General features: G+C 34.4%; 1 protein-coding gene across 2 annotated transcripts; it reads right to left on the bottom strand.

The window, feature by feature from the left end:
* Positions 1 to 20,386: 20,386 nt before the first annotated feature.
* On the bottom strand, positions 20,387 to 23,046 carry IZUMO3 (IZUMO family member 3). Of its 2 annotated transcripts, XM_035292220.2 has the most exons (7): positions 22,785 to 23,046; positions 22,574 to 22,648; positions 22,335 to 22,424; positions 22,107 to 22,124; positions 21,576 to 21,656; positions 21,062 to 21,152; positions 20,387 to 20,809 (listed from the first exon to the last, which is right to left on the bottom strand). In XM_035292220.2, the coding sequence occupies exons 1-7, from the start codon at positions 23,014 to 23,016 to the stop codon at positions 20,671 to 20,673; spliced, it is 726 nt and encodes a 241-aa protein (XP_035148111.1). In that variant the 5' UTR covers positions 23,017 to 23,046; the 3' UTR covers positions 20,387 to 20,670. The 2 variants fall into 2 exon arrangements, with proteins under 2 accessions (XP_035148111.1, XP_035148129.1); XM_035292238.2 differs by lacking the exons at positions 22,107 to 22,124; positions 22,335 to 22,424 and having other exon boundaries at positions 20,528 to 20,809.
* Positions 23,047 to 23,721: the final 675 nt, after the last annotated feature.

Genomic DNA, 23,721 nt, shown 5'->3' on the forward strand with positions numbered 1-23,721 from the left:
TTGTATTATTTGGGATGGGAAATGGCATAGTATAAACCGTAACTTAGGGTGGGTTTTGTGTTTCTGAGATACCTTTTGAAGTCAGCAACTGTGGAGTGATTCTGGAATGTGTCTCAAATTGTGTTACATTCCAACCCTCCTATTCTGTGGGTTCATACACCCACAGAGGTGGGTGTATGCAGGTAAACGTGATTTGAACAGTAGATGTGGAAAATAGAAGAAAAGAACTATATCCAGGTGCATGTGTGATGTCTCTGTTTTCTTTCTAACAATGTATAAAAAGCTTGAATAAAGGAAACATATTCTTGGAAGAAGAACATTTTAATGTACATCTGGGCTTTGTCTGTGGACTAATCAATATGTTACCATTCTGATATAAAAGGAAAATATGCTTGATCGGCAAGGATTCTTTAGAAAACAAAGCCAAACAAAAATGAAAGTTCATATTTTTTTCTTATCATACTTTGCTTTTTTCCTCAAGCAGCAGTAACCTAGACGTTTTCATCTGAAACATTAGCCTGACCCAGTAGGTGTCAGATTAGATATACATTACTCCATTATCTTGGTATACTACTCTGCATCAAAGGATCTATGCACTTGGAGACGGAAAGGGAAAGAGAATAAATAAAGGATATCTCTTTTCAGTTTTAGAGTAGCGCTTTTAACATTAAGAAAAATCAATAACTGGATTGACTGCATTCAGTAGGGAGCATTATTGTTTCCCATAATGTATCTAATGCATATCATTACCAGAGTAATCACATTATTATCTGCCTCTGCCTTGCTGCTTGCTTGGCTAGATATGAAGCCAAAGCTATTTGTAAAGTTCGTTTTTTTTCCCCTTTTGCAAAATTGCCACAAATTGTGTTCTTCCCATTTTCTTTATTAGTTGTTTGAACTAGCCAGCACCTCTGAATTCAAATTAAGTTGCATGGTTTTTTGTGGTGGTTATTATTTTTCCCCTTAGGAATTCCTTTTTATTCTATTCAAATTAAACTCACCTTTAGAAAATGTGAGAAATCATTTGTGCTGTGTTGTATTATTTGGCATGGGAAATGGCATAGTATAAACTGTAACTTAGGGTGGGGTTTGTGTTTCTGAGATACCTTTTGAAGTCGGCAACTGCAGAGTGATTCTGGAATGTGTCTCAAATTGTGTTACATTCCAACCCTCCTATACTGTGGGTTCAGTCTAAAGCACTGAAGAGCATCTAGAGACTAGTACATTCCATTTATTTTCTCTCCTGATTATAAAAGGGAGTAAAAGATGTACCTCTACTAAGTTTTAGTAGGCATATCTCACTTGGGTGTAACTCTCACTTAAGAACTTGATGATATTTAACTAGTTAAACTGTAGGAGCCTTACTTCTGACATATGGAATTGGAGTAATAATAAACTCCACAGTACAAAGTTTTGGTGGATATTCAACATAATACATGTAAGATATCTAGCCAAAAGCATTGCCGTGGTGCCCTTCCAAGTGGCAGTATAATAAAAGAGGGGCAGCACAGAAGAAACTCTTCCCAGAAGAGGGCTGAAATAAATACTTATGGAACATGTTTCTCTAAATAATGCATTATGCTTTTACATGCTAAGAAGTTGCTGATGATGTTTTATGAAAGCATTAACAGTGGGAAAGGAATGAATGCACAGGAAACAGATTATTTGTTAAGAGTTACTTGCATTCATTTTTGTTCTGGGTTGAAAGATCACTTACTATCACCCTGCCATAACATTTGTTGAAACATGTTCCTGAGGAAAACAGTAAACTAAATCAAATCAGTAAAAATATGCCTTTGGACCCTCCTCAGAGTATGCCTGGGTGCAAACCCCACTGTTCATATGGGCTGCAAGTTCTCACTTCAAAGCTATCAAATGGAGATTTTGGCACCTTTAAAAAAATTAAGTTTGACTTTTAATTTATATATGATATGCTGACAGGCTGACCGCAGATGATTTTGTCCTCTTCTCTGCATTCAGTGTTGAGGTGGCTGCTTACAAGAGGCACTGGCTTTGTATATAAAGACACTCGGGTTGTTTTGTAGCTCTTTTCTTATTGGCTATACTAACGCTTGCTAAGGTTATCTGTGATAAGGGAGGTAACAAGTGGCAACACCCTCCCCACCAACCATCCCCTTTGCTACTTTCTGTGTCTTTCTTGTTCAGTTACCAAAATAGCTGTTAGCCCATCTAATGCTAGGTGTGTGGATATTGTGCTAGAGTAGTTTCAGTGTGTCAACTTTATGAATTCAAATATAAACCAGTAAAACTGTATTACTATTTCTTTTGTTGGTTTTATTTTAACAGTATATTCATTAAATATTTTGGTACAAACAGCAAACACACACACACACACAGAGAGAGAGAGAGAGAAAGTATTTCTCCTACTGTTTCTCTTCCGCATATTTCTTGAACTTGCTTCCTTATGCTGAGGAATGTAGCCAAACTGAAATCACTTTCCATTAAATAGGAAACAAGGGGAGCATGCAGCTGGACTAATTCATGGACCTGGCTGAAAGACTTCTGAGAATGAGAGAAAGACATTTTTGGTAAAATAATTGCTCTCAGGCAACACTGGTATACCCTTGATTATTTCATCCTTCATTTCTCATTTCACTTTCATTCTGAAGATGCCATTATTTAAGGAGAGGTAGGAGTTTTCTAATCAGAAATGCAAATCATCCATCCAACCTTCCAGTCTGCTTGTCCTTCCTCCCTCCCTCTGCTCTCCCTCTTTCCTTCTCTCCTTTCCTCCTTCCCTCCCTATTTCCTGCCCTCCCTTCTTTTATTCTGTCTCTCCTTTGTTCTTTTCTTCATTTTTTGATGACCAATTCAAGAGTATGGGTAACAATTGTTGTAAGAGCCCAATTTGACACAAATGTGAACTTTGGCAAGCAAACCACTTTATAAACTCACTTGAAAATACTTATTTGCTAACAATCACTTGTTAAGGAGGTCATGCCAAAGAGCTGCCAATATGTTTCCATATTCAGTTCTGTCTCTACATGATGGAAAGGAAACCAAAGTGCTTGGGAACAAAAAACCTCTCTGAATACAGAATTCAAGAGCATTATTAAGTTGGGAACTGGCAAGAGACTAAGCAGAAAATGGATGTTGTAGTTTTCCCTTTAGTCCAGATGGAGGCATTTAAAAGAATCATGCTTTTAGGATCTCTGGAACAAACCAGCAGAGCTTGTACAGGCGTTCTTGTATATTACATAGGGAATGCTTCTGCTGTGATCTTTAACTTTTAACCTATGTCCTGATAGTTTTATAATATGACTTGCTTGGTGTTCAAGCAATTCAAATTACATGCACATGCAAACACACATAACTATAGTAAAAGAAGCAAGTTTTGCAATTTCCCAAAGAAACAAGTTCGAGAAATATGTGAAAAGGAAAGTATAGGAGAATTACTTCCTATTTGTGTATTTTTACTAGTTTAATTTAGTTTGTTGTTTTCCCTCAGGAATGTGTCTCAACAGATGTTGTGGCAGGTTGATAGTAAGCGATCTTTCAACCCAGAACAAAAATGAATGCAAGTAAAACCCTAATCAAATAAACTCTTAATAGCCTCTGGTCAGTGAGACAATTCAATTGTTTAGTCAAGTTCAAAAAATCAATAGTGGCCACTCCAAATTTTACCATAGTTAGGAACCAACAAACTTAACCACATTCTCAAAGATCAGAAATTATTTCAATCAAAAGCAAATGTGTGAGAATCTGGGGGGAAAAAAAAATAAATGAGTTAAAACCTCAAAGAGATATAGGATATTTCACAGTAGAGACATAATATCTACTCAGAAAAAAATGACACTGTTACTAATTATGAGTAACAAAGTTACTGCTGAAGATAAGATTTCAGACATTTGGTATTAATGTTCTTACACTTATGAATGATATCTTTTATTTGCCTAACATAGCTAATGCATATCATTTAGTGGAAGCATCCCCCAAATTAGGAGCTCTGTTGTCACTGCCATTCTCATCTAAGATTTCCAGAACCGGAGGCCTCAGGAGGTGGTGCTGTACAGTAGTAAAGAACTCCAGTTTTGCTATCAGATAGACACATTTCTCAACCCTGACTTAGCATTCTTTTCTCTGAAACAAGTATCTTTTTCTTTCCGAACCACAGTTTCTTCATTTATGCAGCCGGCTTATTCACAGTGCATGCCTTATAGCATTTAATTCTCTTAATAAAAGAATTAAGTGAATCACTACAGCAAATGTGTAAGGCGTTTAGAACAGAGTAACCATTGAATAGTCCTATTGTAGTATTCATAATAGCTGACATAGCTATTATGATTCTGTGTTTTGGTTTGGATTACTTACAGTGATTCCTATGTAGAGTCCTCATATTTATGAAGCATCTGCTGTGTAAGTTACTCTGCTAGTTTCTATAAAATATTGAAAATAAGTCTAACATCATTCCTTTTATTAAGTAACTTATAATCAAGCAAGAGTTATACTGATAATACACAAATGAATGCAGTGTAAGTTAAAATTGTGACAGGTAAAATCAAGTCGGAAAAAATTCTCCAGCAGTAAGAAGAAAAGGGAGATAGCTTTTGACTTAGTGGAAGATAATCAATAAACTGTGATTATTATTTTTACCATTGTTATTGCTAATTCCAAATACAAAGCACTCTAGCAGAGCTAAACAAATGGGTCTCTTAAAATACAGAGATATCATGAAATGGTTTATTAAATCTATTAACAGCACTCACATGACTTCTCTTTTGTTAAAAACAAATGGGAAAGTAGACAAAAAGCTATTGTAAAAAGTTTAGATTCTATGTCTACATTGTGCTTAAGTAGATCTCATTGAGAAGAAATCTATTGCCGATTAAAATATGAGCTATCTCATTAATCACACAATACATTAGATAATAAATTGTGGTTGTTAACTTGATATGCACCATTGAACATGGAGGAAAATATCACATAGACAGGTGCTCGAGTGTATGACAGTGCAATAGCTAGTGGATATATTCTTTTTGTAAATATATCTGCTGCATATCTTATGTTTTACTGAACTGTGCTGTAAAATATGGTTATTCTTTAAGTCAGAGATTAATGCTGAAGATTTTTCAACACTGGAAAAAAATGCATTTCAAAAAAGAAAGAGTGAGATAGAAATTAACATTTTTCACTCAGTGTATGTCCTTCTAATATTTCATTCAGTTTTCTAAGGGAGCTTTGAAGATGTTAGATTTAAAAAAAATGTTTTGGGGAATAAAAAAGAGGAACTAATGACGTAGTCCACTGACAGGTAATTATGTGAACTAATTTCAAGGACTAATTTAAACTGTGATCAAGGATATTTAACTGTCTATGCTATATGGATCTAGTGAGCCAGCCTGAAAATTTGCTGATAACACAAGTAGAAAAGAATAGAAAAGTGCTATGTTCTGTAGACCAGGGAACACTTTTTTTTTTTTTTAAAGAAAAGAATTAAGATTTCTTTTAATTTTGTTTTAGTAAATGTGTAAACTTAACATGTAAGGAATTGTTGAATATTAATTTTGACCCGGTCTTGTGTTCAATTTGCTTGACAAAGTAACCAGAAAACTGTACCAGTTTCACTACAAATATTGTTTCTGCTTCTGCTGTCTAATATGGCAGCCCTAGCTATGTTTGGCTACTAAATACTTGAAATGTGGTTAATCTGAATTGATTTAGACTATAGGTATAAAATACATGCCAGATTTCTGCATTAGTTTCTGTTTTATCTTCTTTAAAATAAAGGTAAAATATTTCACTTGGATATATAAGATTTAATAAAATGTATCAATTTTACTTGTTTCTTTTTAACTTTTTCACGCCAAGAGGAAAATACTTAAAATTGTTCACATGGTTTGCATTTGTAATTTGTGTCATGTCTCTTTCAAACAGCCCTGTTCTATGTGGTATGTGAAGAGAATCACTGACGATGGAATTATTATTCTGAACAAAGAACCTTGACCTCCTCAGAAACACATTCAAATGATTCACATTCTGGCCATAACATTTGTTTGTTTTAGTTTGTGTATAAATTGTTGTAAATAAACCATATAATTCAAGATATATTACACATTTTGAAAACTATAAGAAAAATACAATCATAAATGTGTGGAAAGGTAACAGGGCAAAATCTGAAACACAAAATACTTGTTAGATGAAACATGTATGTTCGTGTTCTTATATAAAGGATATGTTTCACCTGTAATTCCTGCAGCATTCTTGTATCAATAGAGACATTGTGATTATCAAGGAAACTCTTCCCTCATATGGTCTGAAAATTTGTGGAAATTTATTGTCTCACTGAAGAATTTTAAATGCGGAAGTCAATACAAATCAATTATGCAAGAATCTTTGCCCAAGCCCCTTCCATCCATCCCTGCAAACTCAAAACCAAACATCACTGTCTCCCTTCCAACGAAGACTACCTAAAACATCTCCTCTTCTTTCCTTTTGTTTTGTTTTATTTTCTTAGGTATATTTTTCAACAAGGGAATTAGTTAAAGGGAGAAGAAGGCCCCAGTGCAGTCAACGAGCAAGAAAAATACAGTATATGACTCTCAGAATTTATTACTTTAGAGTACTACAAAAGACTATGTTTGGGTTGATAATAAATCTTTAATACCTGATGGAATGCATATATATCTCCAAGTAGGCCATTTATGTCTTCATTCACATTTTCTAATATTCTTCATCTATATGTTTAAAGTACTGTGTTCTTCCAGGAATTATTTCATCTACATTCAAAGTACAATGGTGGTTCCCTGAGAAATGGAGCCACTGTATACCAGGAGTCACTGTCAGAAGGGAATGTATTCTGAAGTTTTGTACATGCATATGTGTAGGGTGTGGTTATTCTGAAATATACGTCCTTTGTAGAAGCCATCTGTAAGTCTATAAGAGCCACTGCTGTGTTTGTGTGTGTAAGCCAGATCTGAAGGTTAATCCCTGTTAAAAAAAATACATACTCTATATATGAACATCTGAAGCAGAAACTAGCCTGTGAATTCTAAACCTCTGCTGTCCAGTACAGTAGCCACTAGACACATGTAGGTGTAGATTACTTGAAATGTAGTTAATGTGACAGGTAAACTATATTTTTAATTTTATTTTCCATTAATTAAGGTTAATTTAAAAGGCAACAGTGGATTCAGTGTTTGGAAAACTTTTAAGTATATTTGAAACAATTTAGCTTGGACTTAGTTTTCTTTGGACTTAGTTTTTCAGGAATGTGTTTTATGACATCTAAATACAGATCAAGTATTTGCAGCCAAAAATTTGAAATTGAGATGTGTTGAAAGTGTAAAGCACAGAGCAGATTTTGAAGACTTAGTGCTAAAATAAATAAATAGCTCCTTAGTCATTTTACATACATTGCATGTTGAAATGGTATTAATTTGGATATTTGGGTTAAAATATATTAAAATTAACTTTACCTGTTTCTTATTTTCCTAATGTAGCTGCTAGAAAGTTTAAAATTATCTATGTGGTTTAAGTTAAATTTCTATGGAAACAGAAGAGGAAAATAAACGGAAATATATTTGAGGTAACAAGGTTGCAGATAGAATATAGTGACCAGGATGAGGAACTAGTGCCAGCAGAGTAAGAGTGGGTAGCAAATGGACCAAAAGAGAAATAGGCCCTTGCTGCATTGGCAGGTCAGTAGCTTGTGATTTCTGAACTGACGTAGGGTTCAGGATCAAGAACATGACTTTTCAGTGTTTCACGTCGCATGATCAGTGACAAACAAATACATTATTATGTTGCTTTAATAATACCTTTATTTTTATAATTTAAAATTATTTATTATTTTTTAATATATAAAGATGGAGTCATGCTATGCTGCCCAAATTTGTCTCAAACTCCTGGGCTTAAGTAATCTTCCTACCTCGGCCTCCTAAAATTCTGGGATTACAGACCTGAGCCACTGAGTCTGGCCAATAATAACAAATATAATTATTTTTTAAAAGTATTACTATATTTCAGTTTTCTCTCAGCCTACAATATAGTATTTAATGCCTTACATGGAGACATATAAAGGCTTTTATCATAATAAACTTTAAAACAAAAGAGATTTCCTAGAATTATAGAACAGAATAAAGAATGTTAAAACAAATTTCATTTCCCAGGATAGTAATCTAATGGAACATTAACTTGGGGCACTTTGTTATATCAAATCTACTCCATAGCTAAGAACTGGATTAAATTAATCCTTTGGACAGTTTGGAACAAATTGTATTATGCTGTGTTTGCCATGGAAGTCTTATTGCTCTCATGTTGAATTAAAATGGCCTTTCTCTCTACATAAGTGAAATGCAAGCTCACTGCAGAGAAATCAGAATACTGACAAGCAAAAAGAAGAAAACAATAATCACTTATAACCCGCACCACCTGGAAATAATGACTGTAATTTTTCCTTGCATTTTCTTCAAGGAAGCATAGTTGATTTTTAGCCAGGGTTTGGTATGCCTTAATAAGCACTGCATCACAAACTCTGTATTTAATATTTCTCATCCTTTTCTTTGAACTCTCTTTGTGCTGTTTTTTAGTCCAGACTGAGGTTATCTGTTGTAGAACAACAACTTAATAAATGATGTCTTGTTGGCTTGAAAGTATTATTCACATAGATTTCCAAAGCACCAAACATAAAGCCAGGAAGTGCTTTATTCACTGGAAAATCTTGTTGAACAGTTTCTGACATCATTAGTAAAATTGAGAGAGTGAGGATGAAAGAAAAAGGAAGAATTCTGAATCTTGAAGAGTCTGTGCTTATTAGTACTTTTAGCAGAAATCATGAAGGGTCACCTCATCAGCAGATTCATGAAGCCTCATTAGGTAAAGGCATTAAGTGTTTCAAGAGTAATCCCTCATAGAAAGCCTTATAACCATCCTAAGCAAATGCTAGACAAACATACCTACCTGCCAATGTTGACCTTTGATTGGTGAGTTTTTGTTTCCTCTTTAAGAGGAAGATGCACACCCAAGTTTGAAACAACACAGAAAATGTAGCAGTGCTGTAACTGGGAATGCAAACCTGAGAGTCTAAAGTTTGGCAAACTACTCAAGATAAAGTGGAGTGCAAAGTGTCCTTGGTCAGTTCTTGAGATAGTTACTTTCATGCTCTCTGGTTTTCACTCTAGCTGTTGTCATTTCACTCAGTCTTGATATTCAGCCTATTTTTAGGTCAGTTGAACAATAAAAACATGCAATCTGAGGTTAGGAAAAACAAAGGCATACTGTCATTTTCCAGGATCTTCTGTTTATCGATTTTGAGACTATTCGTTACATAAATACCAACATCTCTACTGTCCCCTACCCAACTCCCACCCTGTCCCTATAATAAGGGCAACTTTGGGGATTATGCTGCAGATTCTTGATCTCTGAGTTAATCTCCAGTTGTAGATCAATGCCAAACGTTCTTAGAACTCCTTGGGATTTCTCGATTTCTTTGAGTGTATGGTCCATTTTGTAGTAAGGCAGGTTGAAGGGGAAGAGTCAACCAAACTTCCTTGAGATGCAGGTGTAGGTGCTAAAAACTTCCTATAAGTACCCCTGAACTTGGTTAAACACTAGAAATCTGTGTGCTTGATTTGGGAACTTGGTACTTAGAGCCTTTATTTCCTGGAAATGCTGGTCATCAAGCTGCAAAGGATTTTTAACCTCTTTTAAATAAAGAAAATAAAATACCACCACATTATCCACTGTAGGATGGCTACAGTGGACAGTGTGGCAGACAAAAATGTATGTGATGGTATTAAGAATATTTGGGGTATACTCAATTTCAAGTGATAGAATTAATCAATACTTTTATTTGTATATTCATACTTTTATTCAACCAAGATTCATCTTTTCTGTGCCAGGCTTTTTAATGAGCTCTGAGGATAGGTACATCTATGAACAAACAGCAGATGTGATTTCTGACCTCTTGAAGTAAGACATTAATTTATAGTTATGTAATATTTCTTAATTCCTGTAGAGCAAAAAAAGAGTAAGCGATGATACAGTGTAACTGGAAATGCTAACATAATGAGGATTCAGGAAAATCTTCCTGAGGTGACATTTAAGCTGATGAAATGTTCTCTGATACACTGCTAGTTACTGTGATGGAAAATATATGCATAACGTAGTTCCTATCCCTGAGAATTTTATCTCTAGGAAAGACTTGCAGACCAATAATAGTCATCTATGAAAAAGACTCTACAAAATCATTTGAATTGTAGTGGGTTCCAAAGGTTGTAGGTGAGTGATTAATTCTAACCATCTCAGAAAAGGCCTTAAGAGAAGACATTACTTTAGATGTGAGTTTTGAAAGATATTAATTATAAATGCTGAGAAAGATTACCAGTCAATCAAGACAAGCATATAGCAAGTATTGACTATGAGCTAAAAAAAAAAAATGCCTAATATATTTGGCAAATTGTAAGTAGAGAGTGAGGTTTGGGAAGGCAATTAACCAAAGGTGAAGTTGTATGTAAAGCATGCTGGTACAATATAAGACATGTAAAATATTGTTTGAAAGAATTTACACTTCTCTTTTTGGAGTGGAGGAGGGAATGAAGTATTTTAATCAAGGATTTGACATTGATTTGCAATTTAAGACGGATATTTCTGAGTGCAAAAGGAACAATGATTTTGGCTCCTAAATAGGCTGGGCTTGGGGAAACCAAGTAGGAGGCCATTGCAATAACCATGAGAGAGGAAGGAAGGACCTCAACTTTGACAGTAGGTGGGGAGATTCAAGAGATATTTAGGAGTGAAAAGCAGCGCTAATTAAAGAGTGACTGGCAAGGACAGATAAAGGAGGGAGAGAGGATTCTAGGGAATACTGAGGATTTTTACCTTCTGCATAATTTATGCTACCCACAGGGCCTCTGTTAGCTAGTGAAAAGGTTAAGATTTGGAGTATGAATCCTGCTTCCACCATTTGTGAATTATGGGGGTTGAAAGGAGTTACTTAAATGTGATGAGCCTCAGTTTTCTTATCTGTACAAAAGTGGCTTAAAATAATTTTGTGACATTCTTGGGAAGATAACTAAAAATCCTTGAAGAATCCTCTATTAGGATAAATTATATATTAATGTATCCTAAATTAATATGTAATTAATACATAATTTATCCTAATATATATTTATAAATTATATATATATTTATAAATTATCTATATATATATAATTTATCCTAAATTATCTATACATTTCTGATTAGAATTAGAAATGATTTAAGATGAAGTCAGTGTTAGGCATGCCAGTTTTTAAGTTAGCATTGTCTGTCTGGATAGATATATCCAGTAGGTGTTCAGAAAAAAGATTGAGGATTTGAGAAGGGGGTACAAGCTGAAGCCTCAGAATTTGGAGATATGACGATTAAGTGGTCATTGAAATCACACCAGTGGATGAGATTTTTCCAGGCAAAATGTAGGAAAAGGTTTGAAATGAGTTCTCTTGTATCCAATATCTAATAAGTACGCAGAAGGAGAGGAAGAACTCAAAATATCTACTAAAACATGGTTTAAACATACAAAATTTGAAAATCAAGAACAAAAGTAAGAACATGGGCCTAGTATACCACAAGGGGTATTTTAAGAAGGAACCATTAGCACTCTAGCCAATCTTATAGCTGACAAGTAGCTTGAGGAATGAAGAGAACTCTTAATATAACAACTAGAGATCATTGGCAGCCTTGGAGAGAAAAATCTCCATATTATGGTGAGGAGAAGAATGCGGATTGTGGTGATTTGTGGGGAGAATGGAAATATAGAAACAGTAATGAGAAATAGAATGCTCCATAAGAAGTCTGGCAGAGAGCTGGGATACAGGATAAAGAGGCTTGAATTCCTAATAATACATAAGAATAATAAGAACCTAAGATTGAGGAAGAGCAGGGAGATAATGATTGGAGACAAATGATGAAAGAATGCTCTAAAAGTGGCTGCAGTTCAGGATGTAAAAAACACAGAAGGAAGCACTAATCTAAGATAGAAGAAGGCACAGCCTCCCTTTAAGTCAAAATCTAAGGTAGTAAAGTAAGAAAGAATATTAATAAATGGAAATTGAGAAGCTTCCAGTATTACTCATCTGTGGTCTTATCCTATTTGTTCACTTTTATTTTTTTAATTTATGTGTTTGTATTTTACTTATTAACATATGAGTACTTTAAATGGTAGCATGTTTTAATGTTATCTTTAGATAAAATAAGTTATATTTTCACCCAATAAAAGCTAAGTGAAACCTCATCTTTGTCCGCTGATACACACACACACACACACACACACATACACACACAATATTGATTGTTAATAAAGTAGCCCCAAGAATAATGGGATCTCAGAAACTGTACCATCAGTGCTAAGGTTGAAGATTATCAGATAAATATGTTTCCCTTATGATTTGTAGCTCTTCGAAACCTTAGAACTAAGTTTCATGCAGGGCTGACATCAGGACACTGGTGTATTGTTAGCTCTTAAAATACAGTTGTTTCAGAATAAAATGATTTGTATTATTTATTGATATAGATGAGGTTTTGGTTGAGCATTTGCTTGCTGAAAAGATATTTTTACACAGCCTTGCTTTGTTATGTTAACTGTTAACTCAAGCTTAAATTAGAATTGTAAGCAATTAATTTTGTATCATGTTTACGTTTTAAGAATAAGTACCACAAGACCTTTCCTAGTGAATGAACACATAGTTTAATTAGATGATCTTCATTTTATTGTATGATAAGCACATAAACATAAAAAATGCTTCTTGTAATTCTGGTGATTTTTGAAATAATAAAGTCAAGATTCTGGGTTTATATTATAAAGCAATTGCAGTAGATTGTGCAGATAGAAGGAGCACCCATTTAAACAAAATAGTCCATTATTCTTTGATTTTTATTTTATTATGGCCATCTTGTAGGATTAAGGTGGTATTGCATTGCACTTTTGATTCGCATTTCCCTAATCATTAGTGATGTTGATCATATTTTTCCTATGTTAGCCATTCGTATATCTTTTTATAGAAATTGTCTATTCATGTCCTTAGCCCAATTTTTGATGGGATTATTTGTTTTTTCTTTCTAATTTGTTTGAGTTCCTTGTAGATTCTAGGTATTAGTCCTTTGTTGGATATATAGAGTGTGGCTTCTCTGTTGTTTGTGCTCTGTTGTCTCACTCTGTCAGTTGTCTGTTCTGCTGTTATTTTTGCTCTGCAGAAGCTCCTTAGTTTAATAAAGTCTCACCTGTTTTTCTTTGTTTTTATTGTATTTGATTTTGGGTTCTTGGTCATGAAGTCTTTTCCTAAGCCAATGTCTAGAAGGGTTTTCTAATGTTATCCTCTGGGATTTTTATAGTTTCAGGTCTTAGATTTAAGTTTTTGATCCATTTTGAGTTGATTTTTGTATAAGGTGAGAAATGAGAATCCAGTTTTATTCTGCTTCATGTGGATTGACAATTATCCCAGCACCACTTGTTGAATAAGGTGTCCCTTCCCCACTTTGGGTTTTTGTCTGCCTTGTCAAAGATTAGTTCTGGGTTCTCTCTTCTGTTCCATTGATCTCTGTGCCTATTTTTATACTACTCCCATATTGTTTTGGTGACTATGGCCTTATAGTATAGCTTGAAGTCAGGTAATGTGATACCTCCAGATTTGTTCTTTTTGCTTAGTCTTGCCTTGGCTGTGGAGGCTCTTTTTTGGTTCCAGAGTAATTGTAGGATTGTTTTTCTTGTTCTGTAAAGAATGCTGGTGGTATTTGGATGAGAATTGCATTAAATTTGTAGATTGCTTTCAGCAGTATGGTCATTTTCACAGTATTGATTCTACCTATCCATGAGCATGGGATGTATTTCCATGTTTTTTGTCATCTATGATTTATTTCAGCAGTGTTTAGTAGTTTTTCTGGTAGAGGTCTTTCACCTCTTTGGTTTGGTACATTCAAGAGTATTTTATTTTTTTAGCAGCTTTTGTAAAAGAGGTTGAGTTTTTGATTTGATACTCAGATTGGTTACTGTTGGTGTATATCAGAGCTACTGACTTGTGTACATTAGTTTTCTATCCTGAAACTTTGCTGAATTCATTTATCAGTTCTAAAGCTTTTTGGAGGAGTCTTTAGTGTTTTCTAAGTGTATGATCATATTATGTTGGCCTGGATATGGAGTAAAGGGAATACTTCTACACTGCTGGTGGAAATGTAAGCTAGTAAAACCACTATGAAAAACTGGAGATTTCTTAAAGAACTAAAAGTAGAACTACCACTTGATCCAGCAATCCCACTACTGGTTATCTACTCAGAGGAAAAGAAGTTGTTATACAAAAAAGATACTTGCACACACATGTTTATAGCAGCATAATTCACAATTGCAAAAATATGAAACCAGAACAAATTCCAATTAATTAGAGTGGATAAAGAAATTGTGATATATATATGATAGGCCACTACTCAGCCATATAAAGGAATGAATTAATGGCATTCATAACAACCTGGATGGAATTTGAGATTATTATTCTAAGTGAAGTAACTAGGGAATGGAAAACCAAGCATCATATATTCCCACTCATAAGTGGGAGCTAAGCTATGAGGATGCAAGGCATAATAATGATACAGTGGACTTTGGGGAGTTGGGGTAAAGAGTAGGAGGGAGCTAAGGAATAAAAGACTACAAATTGGGTTCAGTGTATTCTGCTTGGGTGATGGGTTTGCCAAAATCTGACCACTAAAGAACTTAACCGCTGTAACCCAATACCACCTGTTACTCAAAAGCCTATGGAGATAAGAAATTTAAAAAAAGAAAACTGTAGTCCAAAGCTTATTGGAATTCTTCATTATTCTAATTCAAAGTTGGCATCATGTCAAAGTCATTGAAAGGAATAGGTTTTCAAAGAACAGTAGGATTTTGGGGTATCTTAATATTATAAGTATCTTAATAACTATTATATTGCTGGCTTCTCACAGCACGCTTACAGTTTCATTTGATTTTACCATAATGTAATGATCTTTGGCATTCTGTACTTGGTCTGTATCTCTACTGTACCAGCCTCTAGCCAGGTGATCTCAGTCATATTTTCGGCTTTGCTATTTACTGTGTTCTAGTGTCTTTGAAATGTATTTCATTAGGTCTGTTCATGTATACAAGTCCAAACACCAAAGGCATGTCTTTTTAAATATCCCAGCAGAATTAGTATTTAATATTTCAAAACTGAACTTAGGTCTTTCCTGTGAAACTTGTCCTCCTGTATTTCCTATTGCAGGATACAACCAAATACAAAGATTTAAACTGGGAGAAACTGTAGTTCCACCGTCAAAGTAAAATCAGTCATCATGTTGTATTTTCCTCTGGGCTTTTCTCTAAGCATGGCATTTATTTTCAATTTTTGTGTTCATACAACTTTTAAATTTTTATTTTTATATTTGTTTATTTTTGTAGATACAGGGTCTCATTATGTTGCCTATACTGGTCTTGAACTCCTGGTCTCAAGCAATCCTCTATTCTCAGCCTCCCAAAATGCCAGGACTGCAGGTGTAAGCCCCTGTGTCTGACTCATTTTTAAATTTATTTCAGGAATATTGATATTTTGGGTGGGGGAGGTTGTTTTTTCTTCCATTGTCAATATTGGTAATTTATATTTCTATTTTAAATAGCCCTTTGAGCCAAGTTTTAAATATTTTTGCAATTTAGCTTAAAATAATCTCTTAAGATATAAAAACAAATATGTTTGCTACTTTTAAATTTCTATTTTATGAAATATATTTTTATTAAAAATTTTTTTTCAGTATGGATTAAAACATTTTTATTAGCATTTTGTGTTATCTTTTTTCTGCTTTATATTTCATTTTTCATATAATATAATGTTCACTCTTTGTATATTCTTTGAGTTTAGTTTGTTTTTTCTCTGTCTGCTTCCTTTTTTTTTTTTTTTTCCCCCAAGAAAGAGTTTCACTCTTGTTGCCCAGGCTGGAGTACGATGGCGTGATCTTGGCTCACTGTAACCTCCTCCTCCTCCTGGGTTAATTCAAGCAATTATTCTGCCTTTCAGGATGTTTCACCATGTTGGTCAGGCTAGTCTCGACCTCCTGACCTCAAGTGATCCACCCACCTTGGCCTCCCGAAGTTCTGGGATTACAGGCATAAGCCTCTGTGCCCAGCACTTCCATCTGCTTAATTTGAATACCCTGTTCAATATATATATATATATATATATATATATATATATATATATATATGTAAATATGTATACATTTTAAAATCTTTTTGATACCTATGATTAGAATGTGATATTGTTAAATGCTTAGTTAACACATTGACAAGATTTGATAGGTAATATTTTTATTGTTGTTTAGTTGTAAGTATTTTATAATTTGCTTTATAGATTCATTTTTAATTCATGAATTATTTAGAGATAGGATTTTTCAGTTTCCAATATATGAAATAAGGGGATATTCTTTGTTGTTTTAATTTTGTTGCTCATGTTCTGAATGATTGTTCTTTATAATATTCTTTGGAATTTGTTAAAATTTCCTTTTTGGCCTATATATTAGATAAGTTAATTCTAGTTCTAAAGATATTAGAAGCTTAATCAAATAAATATCTTTCACTCATGTGAAATCTAAAACAAATGCTCCAACTAAGTAAGAGGCATCTTCATCTCCAGGATTCTAAGATACGCCTGTATATTGACATCCAACCCCTAATCAGGGAAGAAAGAGGCTGGTGGATTGTCCCTTAAGTTTAGATGCTCCTGAAAACATTTAATACACTTGCACCCACATTCCATTTGCCAGAATTCAGCTTCATAGACGATTTAACAGTAGGAATGACAGGGAATGCAGTTTAACCATGTGTCCAAGAGGAGAGGGACATAGTTAGGAGAAAACCAGCTGATGTCTTTCAAGCCATATACATTGTTAATTTTTATGTATGTTCCCTTCTGTACTAGAAGAAAGAAAAATCTATTTACTAGTTGAGTATGGCATTTAAGGCATCATGTCATTTAAAGTTGTTCATTGTGTTCTACAAATTATAGCCTTATTAACATTTTGTTTGTTAGATTTATCAGATTCTAAAGGAGAGGACTACACTTTCTCATCATGATTATGAAAATTTTTTTCCATTTTTAAAATCAGAAGACTATATTGTTAGGCTCATATGATTTCATATTCTAGTATCACATTATTCTTGTTAATGTTCTTTGGCTTAAATTCTCTTCTGACTAATGTCAATAATAAAATACCTGCTTTATTTTGGTTAGGGTTTGCTAGGTTTTCTTTACTTTCACATTTAGCTTCTCATGTTGTTTTAGGTTGCTATCTTACAAGTAGCCTGTGATTAGATTTAAAAATATCTAATCTAATAGTTGATCTTCTGATTGATGTATTTACTTCATTTACATATTTATTATGTTTATTGTATTTTCTTTTGCCTTGTTTTTTATTTTCTTCTTACTTACTTTTATTGAATCAATAGAATTTATCCCCTCTTTTTCTCTTTGAAATTGTGAATGTCATGTATGGCATTTTCATCCCTAAAGAGTCACACTCCTATATTTCATGACAAAGAATAAAAGTATCTTATGTATGCATGTATGTGTATGCGTGACAAGGACCTTGGCATCTCTTGCTTTTGTCTAAACTCCCTTATCCTTCATCCACTTTTAGTTTCCTTTTCTTAAAGCATGTAATTATTTCCCTTTAATTTTTGGAGACAAAATTTGTTTGATTTTATAGTCATATTGAATCATAATATTAATGTTTGTTTTATTTGTGCAGTTTTGCTTCTTTTTCTTTTACATAAAAGCATATGTCACAAATAGAGATAATGAGATAATTAACAGAGCTGAGCAAGCTTGAGGGAGAGAAATTATTTCTTCCTTGTGACAGTTTCCTAGGTACTTCTTCTTTATTTTCTAAGCTATTTCTTTTTCTGGTTTCTGGACAATGTTTTATATATTCTGAGACCAAGAAGACAAATCATATTACTGATAAGGATTGACCTAACTTATTATGAAATATAACCAGTTCATGAAGGATTTTAAGATTCAACCTTCTCGAGGCAGTGATATTTTGTAAAGACACTTGCATGTTGGAATTCTTCCCCATAGGATTAGAATTTTTTAACCTCAACAAAGTAAATGGGTGTTCAAATACAGTTTCAGGTTTTTATGAAATAATCCCAAAATAATAACTTACAGTTTGCTTAAAAGTCACTTAATGTTTTAACTCTCTCTCTAGCTGCTGTTTATAGACTTACAGTTATGTAATAATTGAGTTGTCATTCTTTTTAAAATAATAACTGTTATTATTCAGGACTGACTTAAAATTCATACAAATGAACTAGAATTAAAAAGCAAAATGATTGGTACTAATAGAAAAGAAAACAGAAAACATTTGTTTGGGATAGAAATATGACTGATTATCCAGAAAATTCAAGAGACTTTAAAATTAAGAAACAAATTTATTAAGTAGCTGGTTATAGAGTGAACATGCAAAAATAAACGGGCTTTTATTTTATGTGATATGGCTAAAATAGACCTAGAGTGGTTAGATGTATAGATAGCTAAAACAACACCTTAAATATTCAACTGACAAGTGATAGCTTTAAGGAAAAATACATTTGCAAAAAGAGATGCTAGAGTTAATGTCTATGTTATGGAAGAACATCTTTTAAATTGACAGAAAAAATTCTCAGATTAAAATTAGCAGAGTATATGACTAGGTAACTGACTTGAGGGCTAATTCAAATGTTACTGAATCATATATAAAGATGCTGACACACTAGAGGATATAAGTAAATTAATTATCATATTAAACTGTAAAATTTAAAAGAGTTTTATTACCTCTTGGTGACAGGGATGTGGCAAAAATGAACAATTGGTTCATCACATTTCTAGGTACATATAACTTTCACTTTGATATCCCAATTCTGTAACATTATTTCTTATAAATAAAAGTATTAGTGCCCCCACACTGTGGTGTTGTATATAACTACCAAAATAGTGAATTAGAATTACATCACTTAAAATAATTTCCACATAGTACTTAAGTATGAAAATCAACATGTGAAAAAGTGTTTTTAATCTTTTTAATTGCAAAAAAAAATCAACCATAAAGGTGTTCATGTGTATGTTTGTCTATTTACTTGTAACTATTTAGGCTTGAACACAAACCCTGAAAGACCTATCCTAAATTGTTATCTGAGGTCTCCGAGGAAGGACTGATGAGCATGGAGTAGCAGCATAGGGGAAAACAAACAACAAGCAAATACATTAATACCTTAAGTATATACAATAAACTATATGCAAAACAAGTAATAAAATAAAAAATACATAAAAGTATATAAATAAGAATCCACAACACAAAAATATCTTAAACAAAATATAGAAAGTATGTTATTCCACTTACAAATAATTATAATGAAAAAATAATATAAATACAATAATTAAGACTTGTGAATGGAGTTAATATATATCAAACAGGATATTTCATGAGATAAACACTGAATCATTGGGCAATAGTAAATGCCTGACAACAGTCCTTTCTGGGAATTTTACATGAATTTCAAATTTAGCACTTGAGAGATATTGGAGTTCAGGTCCTCATCAAGTGCATTCTCATTCATTATCTCATTAATATAAGAGCAACCATATGCTAGTGCCCAGACATGTACTATGTGTGAAAGATTTACAAATACCTATACCCACCCCTGAAGCAGGGTTCCTGTAACTATTTCCTGCTGTTAAATGATGGTGTTTATTTTCTAAAACAAGTTCCAAAATGAAAGGAAAAAAATAAGGTGAAAGGTCATGAATTTTACAGTTAACAAGGCATCAGCTTTATTTTAGGCTTTGCCACATACTGTTTAATCAAGAGTGTATAAAGACAAAGCCACAGTCATCATCTCTCCATTTATGTATCATAACTATATGCTGACAATACTATTCAAATGGTTTGGATGATCAAAGTTCAGCCACTAGAGGAGAGGAGTTTGTCATAGCCCAGATACATATACTTGTTTTTACTCATCCCTAAAGCAGAAATAATAGCAATGTTACCCATAGGGCTATTGTGAGAACTGAGATAGATAATACATGTAAATCCCTATTTAGGGTGCTACACATACTAAAAAAGTATTCAGTGGAAACAACCAAAATAATTAAAAAACAACATAGATCCGGGGGAAATAGTTGTGGCAAACCTCAGCTACTCAGAACTAATACTTTGGGCCTTTTTTTTCCTACGTGCAAGTGTGTCTCTGTGTGTGTGTGTGTGTGTGTGTGTGTGTGTAATAATGAAGATGAAATGTTTATTATCAAATAAAATTGTCCATATTGAACCTAAAGATAAATATGAAAACAGTAACAAAACAAGTAAAAAGCAGCCTTAGAAATGTGAAAGTTATCTTAGTTACAGCCATTAATGAGAGTTATTAATGGTACATTCTTTATTATTCACTATTTTATCTTTCATGTGCATTCACACCAGCATTACTTTCTGTACAACTCTGGCTAAATCATTTGCTCTCTCAGTACTTCCATCATCTCAGGATATCTATAAAGATCTTCACTAGAGAAACTCTGGCAGTTCTATTTCAGTTTTAAAATACTACGACTTTGTGACCAAGAAAGGGTTTAACTCCCAGTTTTGTACTTAGAGTCAGAACTTAAGAGAATCATGAAAGACCTCTTGTCCATGTCGATGTGTTTATTTTCTGGGTCTAAAGTCTTTCTCCTCCTCCTCAGCTATCTTCTCCATTAATTCTTCAACTTTGTTCTCCACATATTCCTTCAGTGACCTTCGTATTGCCTTCATTTTCCTCCGATGAAAGATGCAAAAATAGAATCTAGAGTAGGAAAAGAATATAATCCCGACTTCAATTTGAGTAGCCCCATTCTTTAAGCCAGTCATACACTGTTCTTCCCTTTGCTGGCTACTTCTCCATTTCCTTTTGTTCCAACTGTTATCCCATCAATATCAATCCCAGAATCTAAAATGACTTCTTTTGCCTTATTTCCATTGGGGGAAGAGGCAATTTGGACAGTCTGTTAGCAAAAGGAACACTTGACCCAGTGTTATTTGGAGAGAGGAAACTCACAGTAACAGAACACTTCCCAGTATTACAGCTGTTGCCAGCAATATGAGAAATAGAGCAATCTCTCGATTCTCAGCCTTCCTTGGATCTTCGTCTGGAAGGAGAAACAGGAAAATATGAAAGTGAGTTTTGGAGAAGAGAACTACCTTGGGACCTTTATTCGGAATAGAAAACTCTTTTAACCTCAAACAGTTTGACCTGTTTCCTACTTCATTACTGTTCTTTGGTTATTCTGACCTGTATTACTTTTAGATTCTTAGGTTCTACAAACCTTTTGTCCTTGCTACTCCCAGCCTAATTTCTACATTCCAAGCCCAGCCTTTTCATTCTCAGCCTTCAATTGATTCAGTGCCAAAGTATTTATACTGGTCAAAATTTCACCCAGCACTCTAGTTCTATTTTGTAACATTATGACCTGCATTGAAGATGTTCAACAAATATATGTTGAATAAATCAGTGAGAAACCCTGTTCCTTGATCCCTGGCCCTTCAAACTTCCCTACCACAATCTTTGTTACCTCCACAATATTCTCCTTTGAAGCATCTGCTAGTCATGCGAAGACAGGTCCAGCAATCAAGGATGGGACCTTCAACCACAACTGATACAGAGGAGAAGAAAGGTAATCAGAATAAAAGGCATGACATGAGGATTCCTTAATCAGAATTTAAGTGTGGAGTATTTGATCTTAAGCATTCCCAGGACTGTTATGTGCATTGCTGTGAATTCCTTCTTCCCCTAGAAATCAAGTTTCTTGGTGGGTCAAAATCTGTAAGTCAGATCTCCAGAAAAAAAGGAAGCCTTGGTTTGTACTGGGGCAATGGGTTGTAAACTATATGTTAGAAGGCCTCCTGTTACCTCCAAAATATGTGGAGTGTCAGATTTCATGAGCTAAGTTTTATTACCAGGTGTTATTGACATTACCCCTTGTAACCACAGCTCTAGGAATTGGATTCCCAGTATAACAGGTGGAAGAGCTAGGGCTATATAGAGCAAAGGAGATGGGAGAATACAGGCTGAAACCTCAAGGTGTCACATGTACTGTACTCACTGCAATCTTCAGAACAAGCTGGAAGAGAATCAGAAAGTTCTAATGAGTTTTAAACCAGCTAGATTTAGCCATATTTATATCTAAGTAGCTTTGTTTACCCTTTAAGTTTCAGTTACTTCCTCACCCTTTCTAAATAACTCTATTATGAACCTGCATTTCTCCTCTCATCCCTCATTTTCTATTCCTTTTATGTAACTTCAGTGCTATTATACAGGAAGTTTTAATTACCAACTTCAGAAAAGTTCTTTAATAATTCTTTCAGTTTGGCTTCCAGGCTTTGGCGGACCTCAAGAAGCTTGCCTTGAAAGATAAAGTCACCTAAAAGGGAGTGGAAGGGGTGTCAAAAGTAGAAGTAGCTCTTCCCTTCAGAACTTGTTTTGTTCTGCTTTTTTCTTTGTTTTCCCCAACCAAATTTTGTTAGGTTCAATTGAGCAATACAAACTTTTAACATTGAAACAGCACCTCACCTTTCCATGTTTCATTGCCCAGTTTATGAAATTCATTCTTCAGCCATGTTCTCAACTTAATGACCGTTTGAACATCTAGAGAGTAAGGGGAAGGTACATGCAGGGGAATAATTGTATCTCTCCAGGAAGTTACGTGGACCCAGGTGTTCTCTCCCTTGCCTCCCTTCTCCCTTTAAGCCCCCAGACTCTCAGGAACTCAAGATTCCCTCACCCAGCAACCGAAGTATTTTGTCACTGTGGGAGACCTTGAAGGTTAAACGAATCATCTCCTGCACCTGCTGTTCAAGAAGCTGAGTTTGGCCAGGGACTTCTGAAGGTATCAGGTTTGCCAGCAAGGAGCCAATATCCTCTATAAACTTGGGGTCACACTCCAAACAGCCTTTGACTCCATGGAAGGCTGCCAGGGACAGGGGCAGGAGCAGGAATAACCACAGGTCACCCATTTCTTTCCCCACCCCCTCCTCCCCAACAGCAGGTTGTCCTGGCAACTAGTTCACTTTGTTCCTTTTCCTTCAAAAATCTAGAGCCTTGTCCTGGATAGTCAGACTCTAGTTTTCCTCTGTTTCCATCCTACTATCAGGCAGTCTCATTTTTTTAAGAATCTTAAGTTGTTTACTGACTCCTGGCTTTTATCCTACAGAGAGGGAACTGCTAGATGGGGAGCCCATAACTGAGTTCTGAGTGTAGAACACCAAGAGATAGAGGAGCCTTGAGCTCACACAAGCAGAGTTCTGCTCAGGGAGATGTCTCAGAAAGAGTGTTTCTTTAGCCCTCTTCCCTGACTTGCATCCTCAGGAGACTCCTAAACCCCCGCCTGACCTTCAGAGATACATATCACCAGAGATGGGTTGCAGAAATGATCCTATAAGACCTTAGACATTGCTTAACCCAAACTCTACATTTACATTGGAGTTAAGAAAAGCCAAGAATATTGAGTTGCTTGGGGGTCACCGTCCCTACTGGGGGCAGTATTGTTGAGAATAAAAGAATGAGCATTTATCTAGAATAATAATTGGTAGTTTTAATATACAGTAATTTATAATTCCTCAGAAATTTCAGGTTATATTTGTCTTTAGGATAATTCATCTAAACATGATTTGTAATCTTTTTAAAGCATTCTTCTTATGAATAGTGTGGAGTCACATACT

The sequence above is a fragment of the Callithrix jacchus genome, chromosome 1 (genome assembly GCF_049354715.1).
Source record: "Callithrix jacchus isolate 240 chromosome 1, calJac240_pri, whole genome shotgun sequence".
Classification (NCBI taxonomy): domain Eukaryota; kingdom Metazoa; phylum Chordata; class Mammalia; order Primates; family Cebidae; genus Callithrix; species Callithrix jacchus.

Bases quoted from the DNA above. Each gene is read 5' to 3' on its own strand.
- IZUMO3 (XM_035292220.2), bottom strand. From the start codon at position 23,016: ATGGGTGACCTGTGGTTATTCCTGCTCCTGCCCCTGTCCCTGGCAGCC. The intron at 22,649-22,784 runs GTGAGGGAATCT...CTTACTCTCTAG, and splicing joins CAAAATACTTCGGTTGCTGG to ATGTTCAAACGGTCATTAAG. The intron at 22,425-22,573 runs GTGAGGTGCTGT...ACTCCCTTTTAG, and splicing joins GGGCAATGAAACATGGAAAG to GTGACTTTATCTTTCAAGGC.